This window comes from Tympanuchus pallidicinctus, unplaced genomic scaffold (genome assembly GCF_026119805.1).
Source record: "Tympanuchus pallidicinctus isolate F22 unplaced genomic scaffold, pur_lepc_1.0 scaffold3, whole genome shotgun sequence".
Taxonomy (NCBI): Eukaryota; Metazoa; Chordata; class Aves; order Galliformes; family Phasianidae; genus Tympanuchus; species Tympanuchus pallidicinctus.
This window is the reverse complement of record NW_026294747.1, coordinates 6,927,726-6,947,303: the sequence shown is the minus strand read 5'-3', so window position 1 is coordinate 6,947,303 and position 19,578 is coordinate 6,927,726. Positions and strand designations below refer to the sequence as shown.

The window sequence follows — 19,578 nt, the reverse complement described above, 5'->3', positions numbered from 1 at the left end:
TTTTACTCTTCATTTACCAATGAATTCAGGATGTGAGGAACAACCTGACTGTTTTAGTGTGCATTCACTCATCAAATACAAGCAAGCTTATTGGTCAACAACAATTTCAACTTTCCATGCAGGTTCCTTTCAATCTTTCTGCTGCTCCTTTCCCATTGAAATTCCTCTTCAGCATACTGATATAATTCCAGCTAAAGTTATCTGTTCTCTATTACAGCGTGTTTTAGTCAAATGCTGGAATCCAGGGCTTCATGCACAGGTCTATGAACACGTACTTTCTGTTGTTGGCAGTAGTGTTTTAAGTTGGAACAATATTAATAAGAAATGACAGTATCCTGAAGCATTTGTAAATTACCCTGTAGCCACTATAAAAGTCTCTTCCATATCTTGTTTTGCCACAAGAAGCATCTTGTAGCTAAAAGTGGCACCACGAGTGGAGAATTGATGCCTCATTTCTAAGTCCTATGCTGGTCCTGCGTGCTGTTTCTTTGTGAGCATCAGAAGCACTTTGAACTATTATCTAAGTCAGTAACTCAAATATACAAATGGAGAGATGAAAAAGCCTTTAGCATTATTCAAACTTCTTTCAAGCCTAATGACAAAGGTGATTAATTAAGAGGTGCAATGAATAACATATAGAAAAATTTTTAAGAATGCTAATGTCCAGTATTGTGTGGGAATAAGTAATATATCAGTAGCTAACGTGAGAAGTTCTTTCCTAAGACTTTAATGAAACCTAGCTTCGCAGCATATTAAAGCTCAGTGGTATTTGAGATCATTCTACAGACTTGAAGTGATGCCAGCAGTTAATTGCATGTAGAAATTCGTTTTATTTTTCTTTTGATACAGTAAAATCTGTATAAAGTTCTGCTGGGCGGAATAAAAAACTGAGATAGTTGAGATACATGTTGGTATTTTATTCCTGGCTTTGAGTCCTCTGAAACTCCAGTTATCTAACCACGAGGACAGCAGGCATGCAGCACGGATCTTTTGTTTCTGCTGACAAAACAATATCTCAGTGATATGCATTATAATTTATATAATAAATTTAGGTCAGTTGTACTGATTTTTCACATGCAGTGTAATGGATTTGATGCCTTCAGAATGCACTCACTGCTCATGTCTTCGTTCTTTTTTCATTTCAAATAGGATATAAATTAGCTTGAGAATTTCAACAGAAAATGAGAGATTATTATTTCATATAGATGGTGTACTTTATTTCTCTTTCTTTTCAGACTTGATGGCTTTCCTTTTGAGTAAGTATAAATATTTTTATAATTGGTTTCACTTGAAAAAAGATGCTTAATGTTTTTCCATGGTTTTCTGATTTTTAAAAAAACAACACAACAACAAAACAAGCAGAATAAGGCAGGCTTAGGATTGCCCATGTAAGTGCATTTGTACAGATTTATCTATATCAGAACATCCTCTTCCTCATTCTTTTGTCTAACAGCCCTGTAGTGCTTGGCATTATTTTTCAGACGTTGAGACAAAAGTTGTACTACTTTAAAACGTGCCTGCTTAGCTTTATACACACTCTCGTCCACCCTGTACGTTTGGCTATTCCAGTGTTGCAGTGCATCATGTGGGTCTAGATTATTGCCATCTCCTATTCCAAAATCAACCACAGTAAGGCACAGCGAGGTTCAGGACACAGACATGAGTGAATTCAGGGCAAACTGTGCGTTCTGTACTGGCCCTCATGATAATTACGTGTGTTGAAATGCCTAACTGTAGTAAATGCAAGTTAGTAGCCCTCATTCTGGTGAGGGCGTGAAAAAGATCTGCTTTGATAAGTCCTTTTTGTTTTTATCCCTCTAGTTAACTGAAAAACATTTTTATAACAGATGATGTCTTTGAACTGCAGTATGCTTTACTGTCAAACACATCAAGCTGTGCCATTTTGTTTGCTTCAAAAGAAATGCAAGAAAATGTTGTAATACTACAGAAAATGCTGTAGTTTTTCCAGGTTATTGCTTTTAAATTCTTCTTTTTTTCAAGGATGTAAGGGTGATTGCAACACTTTATTCTAATTTTATGCTAGTTTGCTAACAGCCTTGCTAACGCTGCTTAGTTTGTGATACATTGCTTTATTCTGTTTTTGCAGGGAAGGTATGGATACAGATAAAGATGACCAACATGGAAGGTACTATAGACATGGTCACTAAACTGTTTGCTTCACAGTGCTGATGTAGGATCTGTTTCCAATATCATGGTCAGGTGTCTCAAACTGTTTCTTTTTTGGGACAGAGGTATAAGATCACTGCATGAAGTAAAACAGTTAAAGAAAATATCCAGTGCTTTGAGCCCTACCGCAATATTGTTAATAATGTTATTTTCTGAGGAAAGGCTAAATAAATATTCAGATCTTAAAAATTATTCTAATAAAGATCATTAGGAACGTAAGATATGCTAAAAACTGTTTTCAATACTGTAACTTTGTGATATTGTTTCTTAACAGGCTGGAGTATGCAGACCAACAAGGGAGAATAAAAAATGCAAGGTAATGCTCTCAGCAAGCATGAAAAGAATTTGCCTTTTGCCATATATGAATACCTGTGTGTATTTCTTTTATTCTGAGAATTGTTTTTTCTAGCATGGACCTTCTCCTTGTTTTTGTTATCTTAGCATTGCTAACTTTTTTCATATATGAACTACATGTAGCTTTGTGGAAGTGATGGAACGTAGTTTTGTTTTAGTCACTTCTGTCTGGAAATTATAGCCTACACTTGTTTCTTAAATATTGCATTCTTTCAAACTCAGTAGTGGGTTACAGAGTGTTAATAGTGACTCCTAAGATATGAAAATACAGAACAAGAATTAAATGATTCAGTGTTTGTCATCAGTTTTCCTGGTTAGGGAGAATTTAGTTCAAAATTATCTTGGATATTTCAAAAGAAAAGTTGTAGGATGACTAGAAGACATACAGCCTCAGCAAAAGATAGTTTTAAATACTGCTGTGTTGATGTAGCATACTTATACAAATATGTAGTTGAATGCATTATTCAGTGTACTGCATGGGCAACACTGTGTGTGTTCTCTGGTAAAGCAGAGCCAAGCGCTGCAGCCCTTCCTGTAGCTTGTAACTGTTACCACTTAAGTAATGAGCATATTATTCTCTGGAAAAGTCTGTATGTACATTTTATGGGGGCTGAGAGGGTGAATGAATTAGGAGGAGGATGTTATTTTTTTGTTTTATTGTATATGATTTGGGGATCTTTGTTAATACAGTTTGTTTTCTCATGCTCTTCTGTTTTTCCTTCCCACCTTGCTTGCTTAGGGAGGCTCACAGTCAAATTGAGAAAAGGCGTAGAGATAAAATGAACAGTTTTATAGATGAACTGGCATCCTTGGTACCAACGTGCAACGCTATGTCTCGAAAGCTAGATAAACTCACTGTATTGAGAATGGCAGTCCAGCATATGAAAACATTACGTGGTAAGTTGATCGATGGGGAGCAGAGAGAACAGGGCTGGAGGGTGATAAATGGGGTTCCCCCATAGCTGTCTGTAATTTTGCTCTCCATTTCTTTCCCTTTTGACAAAAATGAGTAACCCTATTCTTGTCTGGTGTGGTTTTACTTGGGGAATTTCAAGGGCTTTTATTTAAGGGAATGAAAGAACCTGTATTTGGCAAATTCACCTGAGCAGCTTAAAATTAGCCATGTTTTCAAGTATGGAGGGGAGATGTGTAACCTTCCAGCAAAGCAGGTTTTAAATTTTGGAGCTTTGAGGGTTTCATGTTTTTTTTGAGGAGGTGGCATTTGAAAGATGCATCTTCTCAGTCTTCTGCTGTAGCAGTTCAGTTTTTTCCTGTGTGAAAGAACTGATGTAAGCAAGCTGTCTCTACCCTGGAGCTACTCGTTCTGCTGGAGCCCTGTATTTGCATCATCTCTACACTGTGCTGGTTCAAGATGAAATTCTCTTTGGAACTCTTTACCTAATTGTCTCATCTTTGAATGCTTGCAACAGCACTGTCATATACTTAGGCCCTTCATCAGATACAGCCGTGAAGATTTTTGCCTTTTCTCTTGCTTGTGTAGATGTCATTACAAAAACAAAATAGAATTTATTTTTATTTTCTGTCTCTTCCCTTAGAAATATCTTCAAACTTAGTTATGTATCAGCTCTCTTCTTCCTACAGAATCTGTGAGAATGCAGAACATACCATGTCCTAGAACAAAGAAAGCAGTTTGTGTGGGCTACCAGAGTTTGTGGTAGAAGTCATGCAAAGGCACATGCTGCCAACGTTCCAGCTCAAGGTGTGGTTAGTTTGTTTTAACACCAAGCTACCACGTCAGGGATGCGGCCTCTCTTTCCCCTCTCTCTTGCAGCTGAGCAACTACAGGATGACTTGCTTCATGGTCTGATATCCTGATCTAGCAGGGAAATTAGTGATGAGGAAGGAATAGTTTTCTGTTAGCTGACCTGACGGATTAGTGTCACTGAATACAGTGAAAGCAAGGCAGCTGAGCCCGTGGGATGAAGGAATAAGGGCTTGGATTGTAATCCGCTACTGAATCTTGCATGGCACTCATCCCTGTTCCTAGGTAGGCCATATGCAAGACTTGCTTGGATAGAGAGGTTAGATTTTGGGGGTGAGTAATATTGCTGCAGGATTTGTGATGTTTTGTGCTCTTACCTTCAGCTGTTTGTGGAAGAACGAGGAGTACTTTAAGACTTCAATTTTAGTCTTCTTAGTCAGTTGCTTTTACAAGTACCTGAAATAGGGAAATATGTGGGTTTCAAAGAGCTGGGGCTGTAGCAAAGTTCTGTGTGTCCTAAAGCTCCATATAAGAGTGAAGCGAATCAGTTGCTGGATACAATCTGTGATGATGATGAAAGCTTTAAGCCTTCAAGAAGTACGCCCCTGAGAAAGGATGCTGCTAAGTTACGGAGTCACTGTTGGAGTTTCTAGGAGACCTGGCATCTTCCAGTCATGTTTATCCTAGCATTTTTGTAAGGTGTAGCTTTTCCTGCCGCTGTCATTTGAGTAAGCTGGTATTTCATAGCAGATCAGTGGTTGCTAATTTGAATCTCTTGTCTTTATGAAGGGATCAGGATGAAAATAATTACTCTAAAATAAATAGATGGTTCATTTGCTCTGGGTTTTTTTTTGTGTTTTTTTTTTTTTTTTGCTTTTTGCATTGGTAAGTCAGGCCAGTGTAACACCTGCTTTCTGTCAATGGTATGGAATGAGAACTGATTTGTAAGCTCCTCTCTGACAATCTTTTTATGTCACCTCATTGTGTTTTCATTCTTTACTTTCTTACTTTCCATTTCTTATTGGAGATTAGAACATAAATCAAGCAGAACATTTGGGTCAAAAATATGTCAAAAAATGCTTACATCTCAGAAGTCACTTAATTTGTGTTACTGTAATGCAGTATTTTTGCTTGCAGCTAAAAATACCAACAGAGTTCATCATATTAATAAAATGAAACAAAAAATCAACTTTCATTTTAAAGAACAGGTGAAACAAATGGTGGCGTAAAAAGGAATCAAAGGAACATTGCTTATTGAGGTGTGCATTGTTTAAATCACAGATTCTGATCTGGGGATTTTGTTTTTCTTTAGGTGCTACAAACCCATATACAGAAGCCAACTATAAGCCTGCTTTTCTGTCAGATGATGAATTAAAACATCTAATACTCAGGGTATGTTTCAGCTTTTAATGATGAGATATTAGTGGCTGTTAATGGAATTCTTTCATGGCAAAACACCATTATTTTTGTGCCTGTTGTCTGAGCTTAAGAATGTTGTGATAATAGAGGATAACACAGAAATCTGTAAGACCTTTGCATGCAGTCATTAGGTTTTAAAGATGAGCAACAGCTCTGAAATTAAGCAAAAGGATTTCAGGGGGAGGGCTGACAAACATGTTGTTTAGATAGTAACGATATGAATTTTCAGTTATTTCATGAAATAGACTAAAATTACATCAAAAAAGAATTCTGACAGACTTTCTGCCACGTATGACCTGGACAAGATTTTTAGCATATAATGTTATAGGAATGCCTTGTTTTGAGGTCACTGATGTCACGTGGCATGATGTGTTTGTATCCTTGCTGTATGCATTTATAGCACAGAGAGAACATATTGCTAGTGTAAGTTGTCAAGCACTGCAGTGCTCAGATGCAGCATGTTTGGAATTTAATTTCTGCAGCATTGTGACTTTAGAGCTGTAAAGGTAGGGCCTAATACTGCATGCTGGTATGTGGCTGAAAAATAGGACTTTCAGAATGGGAACAACTTGCCTGTGGACACGCAAATAAATACCCAGATTATTTTGGTTTCCAAAATAGGAACTCTGGAATAAATGCATTTAAAATATCGTTTTAAAAAAATGGACATTATTAAACATAATTGTAATATTACTGGACAAAATATGGATGCATTCTTCTAATACAAGTGATTGGTGATTCTGGGCACAATTCCCAGAATGATGCCAGAAATGTTAGCAGATGAAAAATAAAACCCCCAAAATGTAATTTCATATCTTGTCTGTTGACTCAGATATCTCTAAATGTTAAGAGAGTTCACCTAGTGTGGAAATCCTGCTGTATACAAAGTGGTTTTAAACGTTTAATGATGCAGTGAAGATGTATAACTTAGTAATTTACTTCTCCTCTGCCTCCCCCCTTCCCCCAAATTAGGCAGCAGATGGATTTCTTTTTGTTGTGGGCTGTGACAGAGGGAAGATACTGTTTGTTTCAGAATCTGTCTTCAAGATCCTCAACTACAGTCAGGTATTCTTTTCCTTTTTAAGTAGCGTTGGCCTTAAAAGATTTGAAAACAATTTTATTGTTATGCATTTCTATGGGAGGGTTTTTTGTGTGAATAGTTTGTCCTGAAAGCTGAGATTTTTTGCAAAGAAAACTTTTCTCTGTCATGCTATTAGACAAGATTGCTTCTGGCTTCCATTCAAATGAAAGAGGTAAAAAGGTACTAACTTGACTTTACTGATTGTGACACATTCTGTTTGGGTTTTCACCATCAGGCTTGCAGAAGTGTTCACTAATTTGGCTTGTATGCATATATTGAAAAATCGGCCTGAGGTTTCTCCAGTAGCATTACATGAATTTTTCATCTTGGTTAAATTTCTGTTCTGTTTTTGCTAGCATTCTTACTGATGGAAACTGGGAAGCAATTGTAACAAAGCCAGGATTTTGATATATGCTTAACATGAGGCGTAACTTAAAAATATACATTGTATAAATCATTTTTCATTCTTTCTGTTGCCTGCTCTCCTTTCCAACTTGAAAAACTGTATCAGCTTCAAAAGTTTTCATCAGGCATCCTTTAGTTGGGTATTTACTAAATAGCAACTAATTGCGTAAATATTAAAGAAGAACAATTATGACTTGAAATGTGTAGCATACAAAAGGAAGCTGAAAAGAAACTGGAATATCTGTTGTTGGTGGATTGAGCATGCTGGTTTTTTAAAACTCTTACTGAAAATAATGAAAGTACTTAATATGAAATGTAGCCATAGCTGTGGTGAATACTAATACCTTCCATTTAATCCTGGATCTGAGATGTTTGATGTTCATTGGTTAGACCAGTTCTTTATGACTGATGCTAAAATTGGGAAAATATACAGTACAATTATTTTAATTTTTGACTGAGTATTCAATCCCTACAGAACGATTTAATTGGTCAAAGTTTATTTGACTACCTTCATCCTAAAGACATTGCCAAAGTGAAAGAGCAGCTATCTTCTTCTGACACTGCACCACGAGAAAGGCTTATAGATGCAAAAAGTGAGTGTCCTTTCTTTTGAACAGTACTGCCATATGTTTGGTGAACGTGCAAAGTGTTTGTGGGGGGTGCTGTTTGGATTGCATGTCGTGCCAAGGAAGAGAGAGAAGAGAAAATATAAATTGGATTCCTGCAGTAGATGCTTTCGATTAGCTGGCTTTGCTTGTGAGGTACTGTCTCTTCTCCAGGCATGGAAAGTTTTGCTTTTTTTTCCCCGCTGAAACATATGAAGTGTTGTTCTAATCTTTCATTCTCAGTGGTCGAAGTACACTGATGTTATTTTGGTTATCCATAGCTGTCAGTTGTGGAAGAGTACTTTTTTTCCCCCAATTCCAGCAATGACCTAACCTTTCTCTTACAAGGTTTTTTACTTGGTCCTTGGAATCATTTCCTCCACTTACTTCTACTCCATTCTGGTGTTTAAAAGTAGTTCTGTATCTGTGTTGTTTAGAAGTGTGTGGGTATTTAATAAATAAAAGGAGTCTGCATTGCTTAAGTAGAAAGTGATATCTTTATAACTGCAAATTTCCAAGTTGTTAAGTCTCATGCTTGTTAGAAACAGAAATCTGTAGGACTTCATATCAAAAAAACCACCAGCTCAACTTCAGAAAGTGGAGCTAGGGGTCACTACAGGGCAAGGAGCCCAGAGGCTCAGCCTGGCTTAGCTGAAGTTTCTCTGTCACTTGTCTTTGCCTGGTCATCAAACACGTGTATCCAGTGCTATCCTTTTTTCTATATGCCTCTGACAAAATCAAGCAAAAATAAAGACCATAGTTTACAGTTTTCCCATCTGCTACAACAGACAAACTGGTAAGTTTTCAAGAACAAATATTCTTAAGAGTACTGATGTTTGTTTGTATTTTTATCTTGGCATAAGTGACTCCCATACAACCTGTACTTTCACCAGTGAACAGCAGTTTAGACTGTGTATGGTGCAGGACAGGCTGGCCTCCTTGACGTGACCTCTCTCAATTCTGGTTTCCACAGAGGCACTCTTAACACTAAAACAATGCCATCATCATTTTTCTCCTTGCATTAAAAACTGGCAGGATCCTGGAAGGTTTTGTAGCTGTTCATTTATACATATCCCCATGCAGCAGTGGTTGAAGTGGAGAGCAAGCTGTGGAAAAGTTGCTGTGTGATTTTAATTCATCAGTTTTTAGAGAACTGTCCCTTGAAGCTCCTTCTGCTTTGCTGGGACACCATTCTCTTAATGTGCTGTTTGTATCAGCACTCTGTTGCTGGTTTCCAGATTTGACATGCATTTTCAAAGAATTTTTTCTCCAGTGGTTTTCCACGGAAAATAATCTAAGATTCTCTTACAGGTATATGATAAAGGTCAGGACTCACTGATAGGGCATATTCATATGAATTTTGTAAGGACAGAGATTCTTCTTACACATAATGGGAGGTCTTGGGTGTTTGCAGTCCCTATGCGTGTCACTGCTACCCTTTCCCCCTTCCATCATGGAATCAGACAATGGCTCGTGTTGGAAGGGACCTTAAAGCTCATCCAGTTCCAACTCCCCCACCATGGTCAAGGACACCTCCCACTAGACCAGGCTGCCCTGGGCCCCATCCTGCCTGGCTTCATTGTCAGAAATCGGATATCTGGAGACACTGTAGTTGAGAGAGTCCTGGGATGGTGCTTTTTGCATAAACATATGTGCTCTCTGAGTGCATTTTATGATTTAAAAAGTCTTCTGATAGGAAGGGTCATTGGTACTGCTCTATGGGTAAATAATCTCTATTTTTAATCAGTTGATTAGTGTTCAAAGAAATCGTGTTAATTGCAAAACTTGATTGGACATTAACAATCTATTTCTAATCTTCTAATCTAAGGCTGTGTTCTCAAGCTCACAGTAGAAAATGTGATCAAAATCATTCTAATATTCATGTGGTCAGCTGAGTATCCTGCAGGTGGTCACTGAAATAAAAATCTGCACAAGAGCTCCTCTGCTTCTGAAGGAGATACAACAGCTGTGAAGTTAAAACCTCATACAGTTTGGTTATATGATGTAATTGTATGGTTACCTTTTAACCCAACAAAGGCAGCTTCCTCACTTCCTCTGTTTGCTACAGCTGGACTCCCAGTTAAAACTGATATAACACCTGGGCCATCACGACTATGTTCTGGAGCAAGGCGGTCCTTCTTTTGTAGGATGAAGTGCAACAGACCTTCAGTGAAAGTAGAAGACAAGGATTTTCCTTCAACCTGTTCAAAGAAGAAAGGTAACGATTGTGTGTGTTAATATCAAATGTAATGGCTGTCAGGCTTTTTTTTTTTATATATATATGATTGCTCAGTTGCAGTAGTTAAGTTCTTGATATTTATTGAATAGGATCAATATTTATTCTTAAGATATTGTTACATGAGCTATGTTCTGATCTGTTACTTTTTCTTATTTCGGACAGTTTCCATTCCACACTTCCCTTCAAATGTAGTATTTCTGCATCTGAAGTATTCGGTCACAATGCTATCTTTGGTTTTAATTAATGTATTTTTTTTTCCTCTGCAAGGTATTACTGCAAATGTGTTGGCATATATGTTTAGTCCAAGGTTGAAAGTTTCTTCTTTTGAGCTCTTTGGACATTTTATATTAGTTGAAGTAGAAAGTGTCAACTAGAGACAGTAACTTCAGTGTTTTGTCTCTGGATGTGACAGCTGCTCCAAGTACTGCCCGCTAATTTCAGACGTAGCTTCAACTTTCTATCACACCTTGGTGTTAACCCTGAGAAAAGTGCTTTGTGCAGTTAGGCACAAGGTTTTTTTCTCTGTCTTTCTGTCAGAGTCGTCTTCCTTGCTGTCATGAGGCCTGCTCAGTGCTGAGTAATTTGAGTTCTCCTTTCAGAAAGTGACTATACTGCTTGTCACTGTGAACCTTAGTCTTTACCCCTATAGACAGCTTATCTTCTGTATGCCCAGACTGTATATTTTCTGGCAGCCAAATTGGTTTCATTATTTGTAGGATCCTCGTGCTAAGTTGAAAAATGTCTTATTTACTTATTAATAAATGTAACATTAACTTCCTCTAGCAGTCCTTTAGGTTACTTGCATTCTTTGGTGAAATAATAAGATGTAATGCGATTTCTACTTGAGGGTGATCAGAAGAGGTCTTGGTTTGAACTCTGTGGTGGTTCACTGTTAACAATGATTTTGTTGAGGCAAACTGTATATTGGCTTACCTCAGATAAGCTGTGTTGAAGCAGGAGTACTGAGAAATCCCCTGGTGAGAAGGATGAGGATACGGAGGTGAATATTCTCAGAACGGAGAGGTGAAGTTCTCCAAAAGCTGTATTGTAGCCTAACTGCTTTTTTGTTCTTGTTTTTATAGCAGACCGCAAAAGCTTCTGCACTATCCACAGTACAGGATATTTAAAAAGCTGGCCACCAACGAAAATGGGACTAGATGAAGATAATGAGCCAGATAACGAGGGTTGTAATTTAAGCTGTCTTGTTGCAATTGGTCGCCTGCATCCTCATGTAGTACCACAGCCAGTCAATGGTGAGATCAGGGTGAAACCTACAGAGTACGTTTCTCGACATGCAATAGATGGAAAATTTGTTTTTGTAGACCAGAGGTAAGGATACTTCTGATAACTTCCACAGCAAGTTACTGTCCAACACCGATTTACTGCTAGTGTGATAGACTTAAAGAACTGTAAATATTATTGAAAAAAGACATGTCTGGTCTTTTCAACTTTATACTAAATCCCAACTCTAAGTTACTCTGCTTTTGAGACATAGCACAAAGCAACTACCCTGTACTGATCAGGTACTACTGATTCAATTAAAAAATCTCCTAAACTGTGGCTTACAGTTTAGGCAGTAGGCAGAATAATGCAGATATCAATTCTGCCCGTTTATCAGGAGGATGTACGTATGTAATCCTCAGAAGAATATGCTGTCCTATTTTGCTACTGGAGTTTGTAACTACAGCGGTTGGTTGTTTGAAATCTGCAACCACTGCATGGATAAGTTTTATTGCACAGTCTACGTCAGGCTTATATATCATACTCATTTCTGTGAGCATCTACTTGGGCATAGTCTACTGAGTTAATACCTCTGCGTGTGATCTTTTGTATTCATAAGAAATAAAACTTTTCATAAGCTTTACTTGGAATACGTTTGGGAATGTGGACCAGTGTTGGTATATATTTTTTCAAACATCAATTTTATTGTCTACTTATATATTTATTCAGGTTAATTCTTACTACTGAAAAAGAAATTCCTTGAGTTTTCTAACGTAGCAAAGAGATGTGACCTGGGGCTTCTTTCAGAATAACTGACATTTTCAAGGGAAAAGGAGTGGTTGAAGGATATTAATGAAGGGTTGTGTTGCTTGGGAAGGGCTCTTTTGTTTCCCTTCCATGCCAAGATGGGTTGAGACTGCTCAGCTGAGACTGTTTCATGTTGTCTGTAGCTTAGGCACGATTATTTACAACGTAAAAAAGCCCAGGCTCCAAATTCTGCCAGAATCTGCCTGCTGGAATTTGTTCCTGGGGTGTGTCTGTGCTCAGCTGATTCCTAGTGGATTTTGAGAGGAAATTGAGCTGGTAGTGTTAAGAAGTACAGTAAGTGATATCTTTTTCAGTAGCGTGTCTGATTGTAGTGGTTGCTTCTATTTTCTCTTTTGTTTTGAATTTCACAGTAAGTTTTTAGAAATACACGTTCTTCTGCAGCAGTACTGCTAGCTAGTGGTCGTTATGGGAGCTGGCAGAACATCACAGCCTTTCTGCTGCTCAGAAAGTGTGTCATGCTGTGATGCCAAGTGATGGTAGTTGATGAACAAGTTTTGTTTTCAAAAGATGAAACCTACTCTTCCAATAGATACTGAAGTCTTTCCAACATAATGACCCAGAAAACATTGACCAGTTGAGTTCAAACCTGTATACTCTATTTAATTGTTTTCTAGACGAAATCTGTATCTGAATGTTAAATCTGGATTCTTTTGGCTCCAGTTTAAGCCCATTACGACTATGGAAACAGCCTGTGTCCGTTCTGTTTTTGTGCTCCCTTTGAGAAGGGAGAAACAACTATAATGAAATAGCCTGCTTGTGCAGGTTAAGGAGGGAGCTCAAGCAGTTCTTCAGACCTTAGCTGTCTGTTTTTCAAAGGCACCTTATGGGGAAAGGGTGCCAATATCTTGTAGCTGTTACAAAGCAGCTTTATTCAGGTTTAAATTTTCAGAATTGCAATATTCCTCCAGAGCTGTTTAGAAACTTTCACAGCCATGGTGGTCACAGGTCTAAAATAATACCTGAGAGTCACTGGCATTATCTGTTTTTTAATTACCCATGAATTAGAAAGATTAATCTTCATGACTTTTTCCTCTCTCACCTGAAAACAGCTGTCAGCATTACTTACTCATTTTCAGAGTGACTTTTAGTAAGCTGCCACAAATAGTTCAACTTGAGAATTAGGGTTTTTTGGTTTTGCTTTTGATTGTTTTGTTTTGTTTTTAAATCTTTTTCCTCCTTTCCTCCCCACCCTTTCCTTCCCACTCCCAAGGGCAACAGCCATTCTGGCATACTTACCCCAGGAACTTCTAGGTACTTCATGTTATGAATATTTCCATCAAGACGATATAGGACATCTTGCAGAATGTCATCGACAAGGTATGATTATTAATAAATTGAGTAAATGAATTGAAAGAAATGCTGGGAATTATGATGTATTAAAAAAGCTACCCAAACCCGTTCAAGTCTGCCTGTCTCTTTCTGTAAATGCTCTAATTGATAACATTGTTTGCATGTACCAAGCAACACACTTTTTAGACTTTCATGTATTTTTAGTGAAAGCTTGAAGCTCCCATTGGGTAAAGGGGCAAACTGCAGAAATAAGACTTTTCTCCATGTGTGCAGGGAGGAGTTAATTGCACAGTTTTGTGTGATAAGGACTCTGCTTCTGCAGTCATGCTGCTGTTTCCCAAAAATTACTTGCTGTCTGTTTTCAGTTTTGCAGACAAGAGAAAAAATTACAACAAACTGCTACAAGTTTAAAATAAAAGATGGTTCTTTTATTACCTTGAGGAGTCGCTGGTTCAGTTTCATGAACCCTTGGACCAAAGAAGTAGAATACATTGTCTCAACAAATACTGTTGTTTCGTAAGTATTTTCAGTGTAGCAGATGCACACACAAGCCGATTGTTTCGCGCTGTTGTCAGATGAGTTTTGGTATTTGCTTTCATTGGGAAAACCAGCACGTCCATCTTTGTAAGAACTTCAGACAGACACGTTTCTTGGCTCCTGTGGGAACTCCCCCCTTCCACCTTTTTTTTTTTTTCCTTTGAGGGTTCTGCAGAGCTGCAGTGCCTTTGCAGTGGATGGACAATTGCAGAAGAATTAGTCTTGAGAGATGCTGTGTGTTTGAGTTGTAACAGTTTTCTTTCTGCTGTTTATCTAGCCTCCTTGCCAACCCCAATGTTTCTTTGTGTGATAGTGACTCACAAGCTACTTAAGCCCTGTAGCATTCCATTCTGACACACTGCAGAGTGACTGTTTTGCACGGCTTTCCATCACTAATTGTGTAATTCTTGAAATCCACAGCACCAACATACTTGATAGCGGAGACGCAGCCTTTCCACAGCTTGCAGCTTCTCCACACAGTATGGACAGCGTGCTTCAGGCTGGAGAAGGTAACTGCTCTGCCACCAGGAGTGGCAGTCATGCCTACGTGCACAGATTTGTTGCAGTCTTGCACAGGGAACTTCTTAGTAGCGTAAGGAAAAGTGTTGTTTGAGGCAAAAGACTGCTAATGCAGCTCTTGTCCATGTTGTCTATGCTAGCAAGTAGTTCACTCAAAGTAAAGAATAAACAGGGCTGGAGAGGAGCCTGTTCAGCTGCAGAACAATGCGGGTGTGACGAGCTATTCTTTACTGAGTCTGGACAAGAAGCTCTACCAGATGCTTGAAGCAGGCAGATTCTAAGCACCTGCAGAACGCGGCGTACCTAGCAACACAGAGAGATGTCTAAGAAACACGGCACAGCTGAGTCCAAGTCAGGGCTTCCTGTAGGTTTGAAGGTACTTAAGAAGTGGTAGAATTTAAATAGAGTTCATATAGTTCTGACCAGCTGTGGGATTCGTACATAAATATGAATGCATTTTGGAAAATGTAAGTTTTACCTGACCTGAAGCTACCTTCCTTGTTTCAGGCGGTCCAAAAAGGAGTCATCCTACTGTCCCTGGAATTCCAGGAGGAACAAGAGCTGGGGCAGGAAAAATAGGAAGGATGATTGCTGAAGAAATCATGGAAATTCACAGGTAAGAGAAAACAGCATGAAGTAATAAGTATGGTTCTTCAGAATGAAATTAAAGAAGTCTTTCTTCAAGCTGAATGCATAATGATGAAATTGCGTTTCATGAGTAAACAGCTACAGATAGCTGTTCAGAATACCTGAGACAGTCACAGCCAAAAGTGAAAGAATGACTGTTAACAGCCTTCTGACTGCCTGCTCTAAGAAACCAGAAACAGTAGGCAAAAAGAGCAGCGAACTGGAAACCAATTCCTTTCCAGACTGTTCTGATTCTTGTAACAGCCATCTCATCTCCATCCTGTCGGAGCCGTTACGTTCAGTGGGTGCCACTATTAATTTCAATAGAATTCCCATCACAATTTTAGTTTGGGGAGTTGTTCCCTTCCTGTGAAAGTGGCCTCATCCAGCAGATGCTTAGCAGCAGTACTAGTTGCAGTTTCAGTCCCTCCCCTCTAGTTTTGTTTCTGCTCCAGACCAGACACTGCCTATCTAAGAGAATAGCAGATTTAGCACAGTGTCTTTCCTGTATATAAGAATAGGAAGGAAGAAAAAATGCTGTCACTCAGGTTCAACCAATATTCTGAAACTGATCCTCCCTTTCAGTTGCAGAACGCTCACTTACTTCAGTAAGTGCAGCACTACACCTCATCACCCATGTCTCATTTGAAGAGCCTGGGTTAGTTCCAGTCCTTCCAGCTGTTACTATTTTCCAAAACTGCCTTCTGTTCAGCTTTCCCAGAGGAACGCTGTCAAGGATGAGACTTCCTTCTGCACTGCTTTTCTTTCTAACTGCCCCACCTCCATTTAGTCTCAGGACTTGTTGGTTTTATAGTTAAAATACGTTATTCTATAATAATTAAATTTAAAAAAAAAAACACAACCTGATCAAGATAGGAAGAATTGAAATGAGTGAGAAATGCCGACTCAAAGGGTATTAAATATATATAATGAGTATACATCTATAATACTGCTCTGTGTGTCCAGCACACTTCTCCAGCAGTAGCCCATTTAACAAGTCTAGATCTGTGTGATGGCGACAGCTTGCACTCTTAGCTGGTAGAAACTGAAGTGCAATATAGAAGAAAAGAGGTTTCCTCAGTAAGCAGGATCATTTCCTTGCTCCGTCTCAGTTTAGGCTGCACAAACAAATAAGGGGAAGGGAAGTAGCATGGGAAGAAGGCAAAGTTTGCAGACTGGGCAAGCTGGACTTGTTACTAGTTACCCACAAACTTTATCATGCTGTAAATTAAAAGTTGCTACAGGTAGTTTGAATAATACTGAAAATTGAGGAAACTGTACAAATGAAGTATGCCACCTGATATTGAGATCAGCACCCGAGTCTCCAAGTTTCTGGTAAACTCATTCCCTATTTCCCATACGATAGGATAAGAGGATCATCACCATCTAGCTGTGGTTCAAGTCCACTGAACATTACCAGCACACCACCACCCGATGCCTCCTCCCCTGGCAGCAAGAAGGTAAGAACAAGCTTTGTGGACAGGCTTGTAGCAGTAGTGTCAAACACGTGGAGATGATGCTTACAAAACATGTGGTGCAGAATTCTCAAACTGCTCGGCCAAAGGAGTCTGACAGCAGGTCAGAGTATTCTGGTGTTTAAAATCCCAGTACTGTTGTCTTTAATGTGCAGAGACCAGTGATTCTTAGCAATGACAGCTTTTGAAATCCACCTGCTCTTTGTTTTGCTCTTTTTTAATATTAAAAAACTGCTGCAAAGAACAGCTGTCCTTCCGTCTCTTGCTCGTCCAGAAACTCTCTCACACCACGTACTGGTGAATGCAGGAATTGCTACAGTGTGAGCACTGACGGTGTGCAAATGAATCATAAGTTACACTGTACTGCTGTAGCACAAAATATGGCAATTAGATGCTTCACTGTGCACTGACATGTTAAGTCAATACTACGTACCATGCTAAGATTGCTTAAGTAGCATTCACATACCATTACTAACACTTCCCTTCCCAACCACTGGTACTAAGCTACGTTTAAGTCATCCAGTAAATGGCTACTTACAGCTGTCATGTTCAAGACAAGAAGAGCACTTATCCATATCCTTACTCTGTGCATTCAAACGCTGCCACAGATTTATCTTTCCCAGAAATTACAGTGGCTGTACATAGGAATTAATTGACTAGAGCACATAATTGACAGTAAATATTTTTATTTCTGGATTTCTTTGTTCTTAAAATAAAACTTTAAGCTGGAACAGTTATCATTCTAGAAAGAGTCATTCTTGATCATTCTGCTCATCAGTAACTCAGTACCTACATAATGTAAGGATTACTGTAACCTAATAAAGGAGACTACACGAAGAGAGTTGGGAATTCTAATAGCATAGCCTCTCAGTATTTCTCTTTAGTTAGAAAATGAAGTTTGCTAGGAAGAACACAAGTTCTAGATGATGCCACCCACAAAAGGGAACTCAGAATACTCAGCTTCCAGTTTGTGCATTTCTGAGCTGTTGAAAACCGTAGTTCAAGTTCAGCTGTTCCCTTGCTACTTGTTTAGCATTCCCAAAGAAGGCACTTCTGTTTCTTGCTTGCTCTCATGCCCGCAGTGCTGCTGTGCTCTGTAGCTAAAAAAGCATTAGACTTGAAGTCCAGAAGCAGTGCTCAGCTGTGGAGCCTCTCTCTACCTAGGAGGACTGCACTCTGAAAATGGAGGGTCTTAATTGACAGTACTTTCCAGGCACTGTATTTGTAAATTCAAAAGCATCCATAGTTGGCTGTAATTACGCTCACTTGCAGATGGAGTACTTAGAATGATGATACCCAGAAATACTCTCAGGACTTTCTCTAGCAGTTACACAGAAGTGTATTTGGAGGTTTAGCATAGTGCTGACTTAGCGCCACCAGGAAGGAAGAGATCCATCATCTGTCTGCTTAATAGAGGTAAGACAGGGAAAGCAGTTCCTAGTTTACATATAGTCAGACTAGCCTTTAGGTCCTGGATTTTTTTTTCAGGAAGTCCATACTCTCTGCATTGAAAGTCCTACACTAGAAAACAGTTTAGACTTAATGCAACATTTCATGCTGTCTTATGGCTTCTCTATTTTTTTTTTTTTTCCCCAAGATCCTGAACGGTGGCACTCCAGACATTTCTTCAGCTGGATTACTATCTGGGCAAATCCAAGATAGCTCTGGTTACCCATATTCTGATAACTCCTCTATTCTTGGTAAGTGAAAGCATACAGAAACATGCCTCAACTTCAGCTAAACACACAGACAGCTGTAGCAGGATGACCATTGTTAGCAATGATGTGCCTTTATCATCTGCAGTACATAGCTGAGCAGTGAAGCTTCTAATCTGCTGTGCCTTAAGAGGTAGCAAGCAGAGGAGCCTGGCAGCCTACTTTGCTAGCTTAAGTGTATTTGGAAGCCCCTTTTCTCTGTCTGAAGGTACTTTTTATGAGTACTTCTCAACAGCTGGGAGGAGAGACAGGGTCACAGCCTGGGTATGTCTGAGAGGTGACCCGACCCTTGTACTCTGACTACCAGGCATCAGATGTATCCCTGCATCTGGCTACCAGATCTGATCACACACTCAAAATAGCTCAGCCAGTTCAGGTACTCAAGTCACACAGCAAGCAAAACAAACAAAACAGAACAGCTTCTGACACCAGACTCATTGTATTTATACTTACAGGGGAGAACTCCCACATAGGCATCGACATGATTGACAACGATCAGGGATCGAGCAGCCCTAGCAACGACGAAGCAGCGATGGCAGTAATAATGAGCCTTCTTGAAGCAGATGCAGGTCTGGGTGGCCCCGTAGATTTCAGTGATTTGCCATGGCCCTTGTAAATGATGCACCTTGCTTCAACATCCAAATATCAAAGTGCATTTATTGGTGGAGTTCTGCAGTCTGTGAAACTCAGTGGATGGAGAAGCTTTTATGTATGAATTTCATAAAAGCCATATCAGAATGCAACTCATTCTTACCATGTGTAATGTCAGACAAAGTGGAATAACCCGCTACAGTGTTCCGTGTTGATTTGGTTAGCTGTGTATAGCTTGCAATACCTGTATATTTTGGATTCTGTTATTTGAATTTTTTTTTAATCACTGTGCAACTCACGGGCATCAGTGGTAGCTTTTATATGCAAATGACCATTTCAGATGTATGGTGTGTTTTTACACTGCAAAACAGTCCCCATGTGGATATTTCTTATACTAATTGTACCATAAAGCTGTTTATTCTTTCTTGTAAGAATCCTTTACTATAAATATTGTTAAAGTGTAATGTATTAGACAGTTAAATATTTTTAAAATAAATGTTTCCCTTGTTCTAAGATGGAGCATTTCCTTTGATAAATAAATTTGATAAAACCCTGCTGAAGATGCATGCAAGAAGCAGTTGCCTATTTATCATTTCTTTAGCTCTGAAGGAAACAGAAAAATCAATGCCTTACAGACACTTATGGAATTCTGTCACTACACTGCATTCTTAAAGATGATATTACTTAGAAATTTCAGTTTAAACTATAAAAAAATCCCTTAGCAAGGTGAGTTAAGGCAGACAGCGCAACAGATATCTGATT

The 19,578-nt window shown here is 38.9% G+C and overlaps 1 protein-coding gene across 7 annotated transcripts in view; it reads left to right on the top strand.

The window, feature by feature from the left end:
• The window catches only part of BMAL1 (basic helix-loop-helix ARNT like 1), a 45,881-nt gene extending 26,552 nt beyond the window's left edge, over positions 1-19,329 (top strand). For 5 of the 7 annotated variants that reach the window (XM_052693278.1, XM_052693276.1, XM_052693275.1 and 2 more), the window contains 16 exons: positions 1,236-1,256; positions 2,108-2,146; positions 2,462-2,503; positions 3,281-3,438; positions 5,577-5,656; positions 6,656-6,748; positions 7,645-7,762; positions 9,843-9,992; positions 11,096-11,342; positions 13,273-13,379; positions 13,718-13,868; positions 14,310-14,398; positions 14,916-15,024; positions 16,402-16,495; positions 18,108-18,210; positions 18,681-19,329. In XM_052693278.1, coding sequence (XP_052549238.1) covers positions 1,236-1,256; positions 2,108-2,146; positions 2,462-2,503; positions 3,281-3,438; positions 5,577-5,656; positions 6,656-6,748; positions 7,645-7,762; positions 9,843-9,992; positions 11,096-11,342; positions 13,273-13,379; positions 13,718-13,868; positions 14,310-14,398; positions 14,916-15,024; positions 16,402-16,495; positions 18,108-18,210; positions 18,681-18,841 — 1,762 coding nt within the window. In that variant the 3' untranslated portion in view covers positions 18,842-19,329. The remainder of the gene's footprint in view (positions 1-1,235; positions 1,257-2,107; positions 2,147-2,461; positions 2,504-3,280; positions 3,439-5,576; positions 5,657-6,655; positions 6,749-7,644; positions 7,763-9,842; positions 9,993-11,095; positions 11,343-13,272; positions 13,380-13,717; positions 13,869-14,309; positions 14,399-14,915; positions 15,025-16,401; positions 16,496-18,107; positions 18,211-18,680) is intronic. The other 2 variants (XM_052693279.1, XM_052693280.1) reach the window with 2 other exon arrangements.
• The last annotated feature ends 249 nt before the right edge of the window (positions 19,330-19,578 follow it).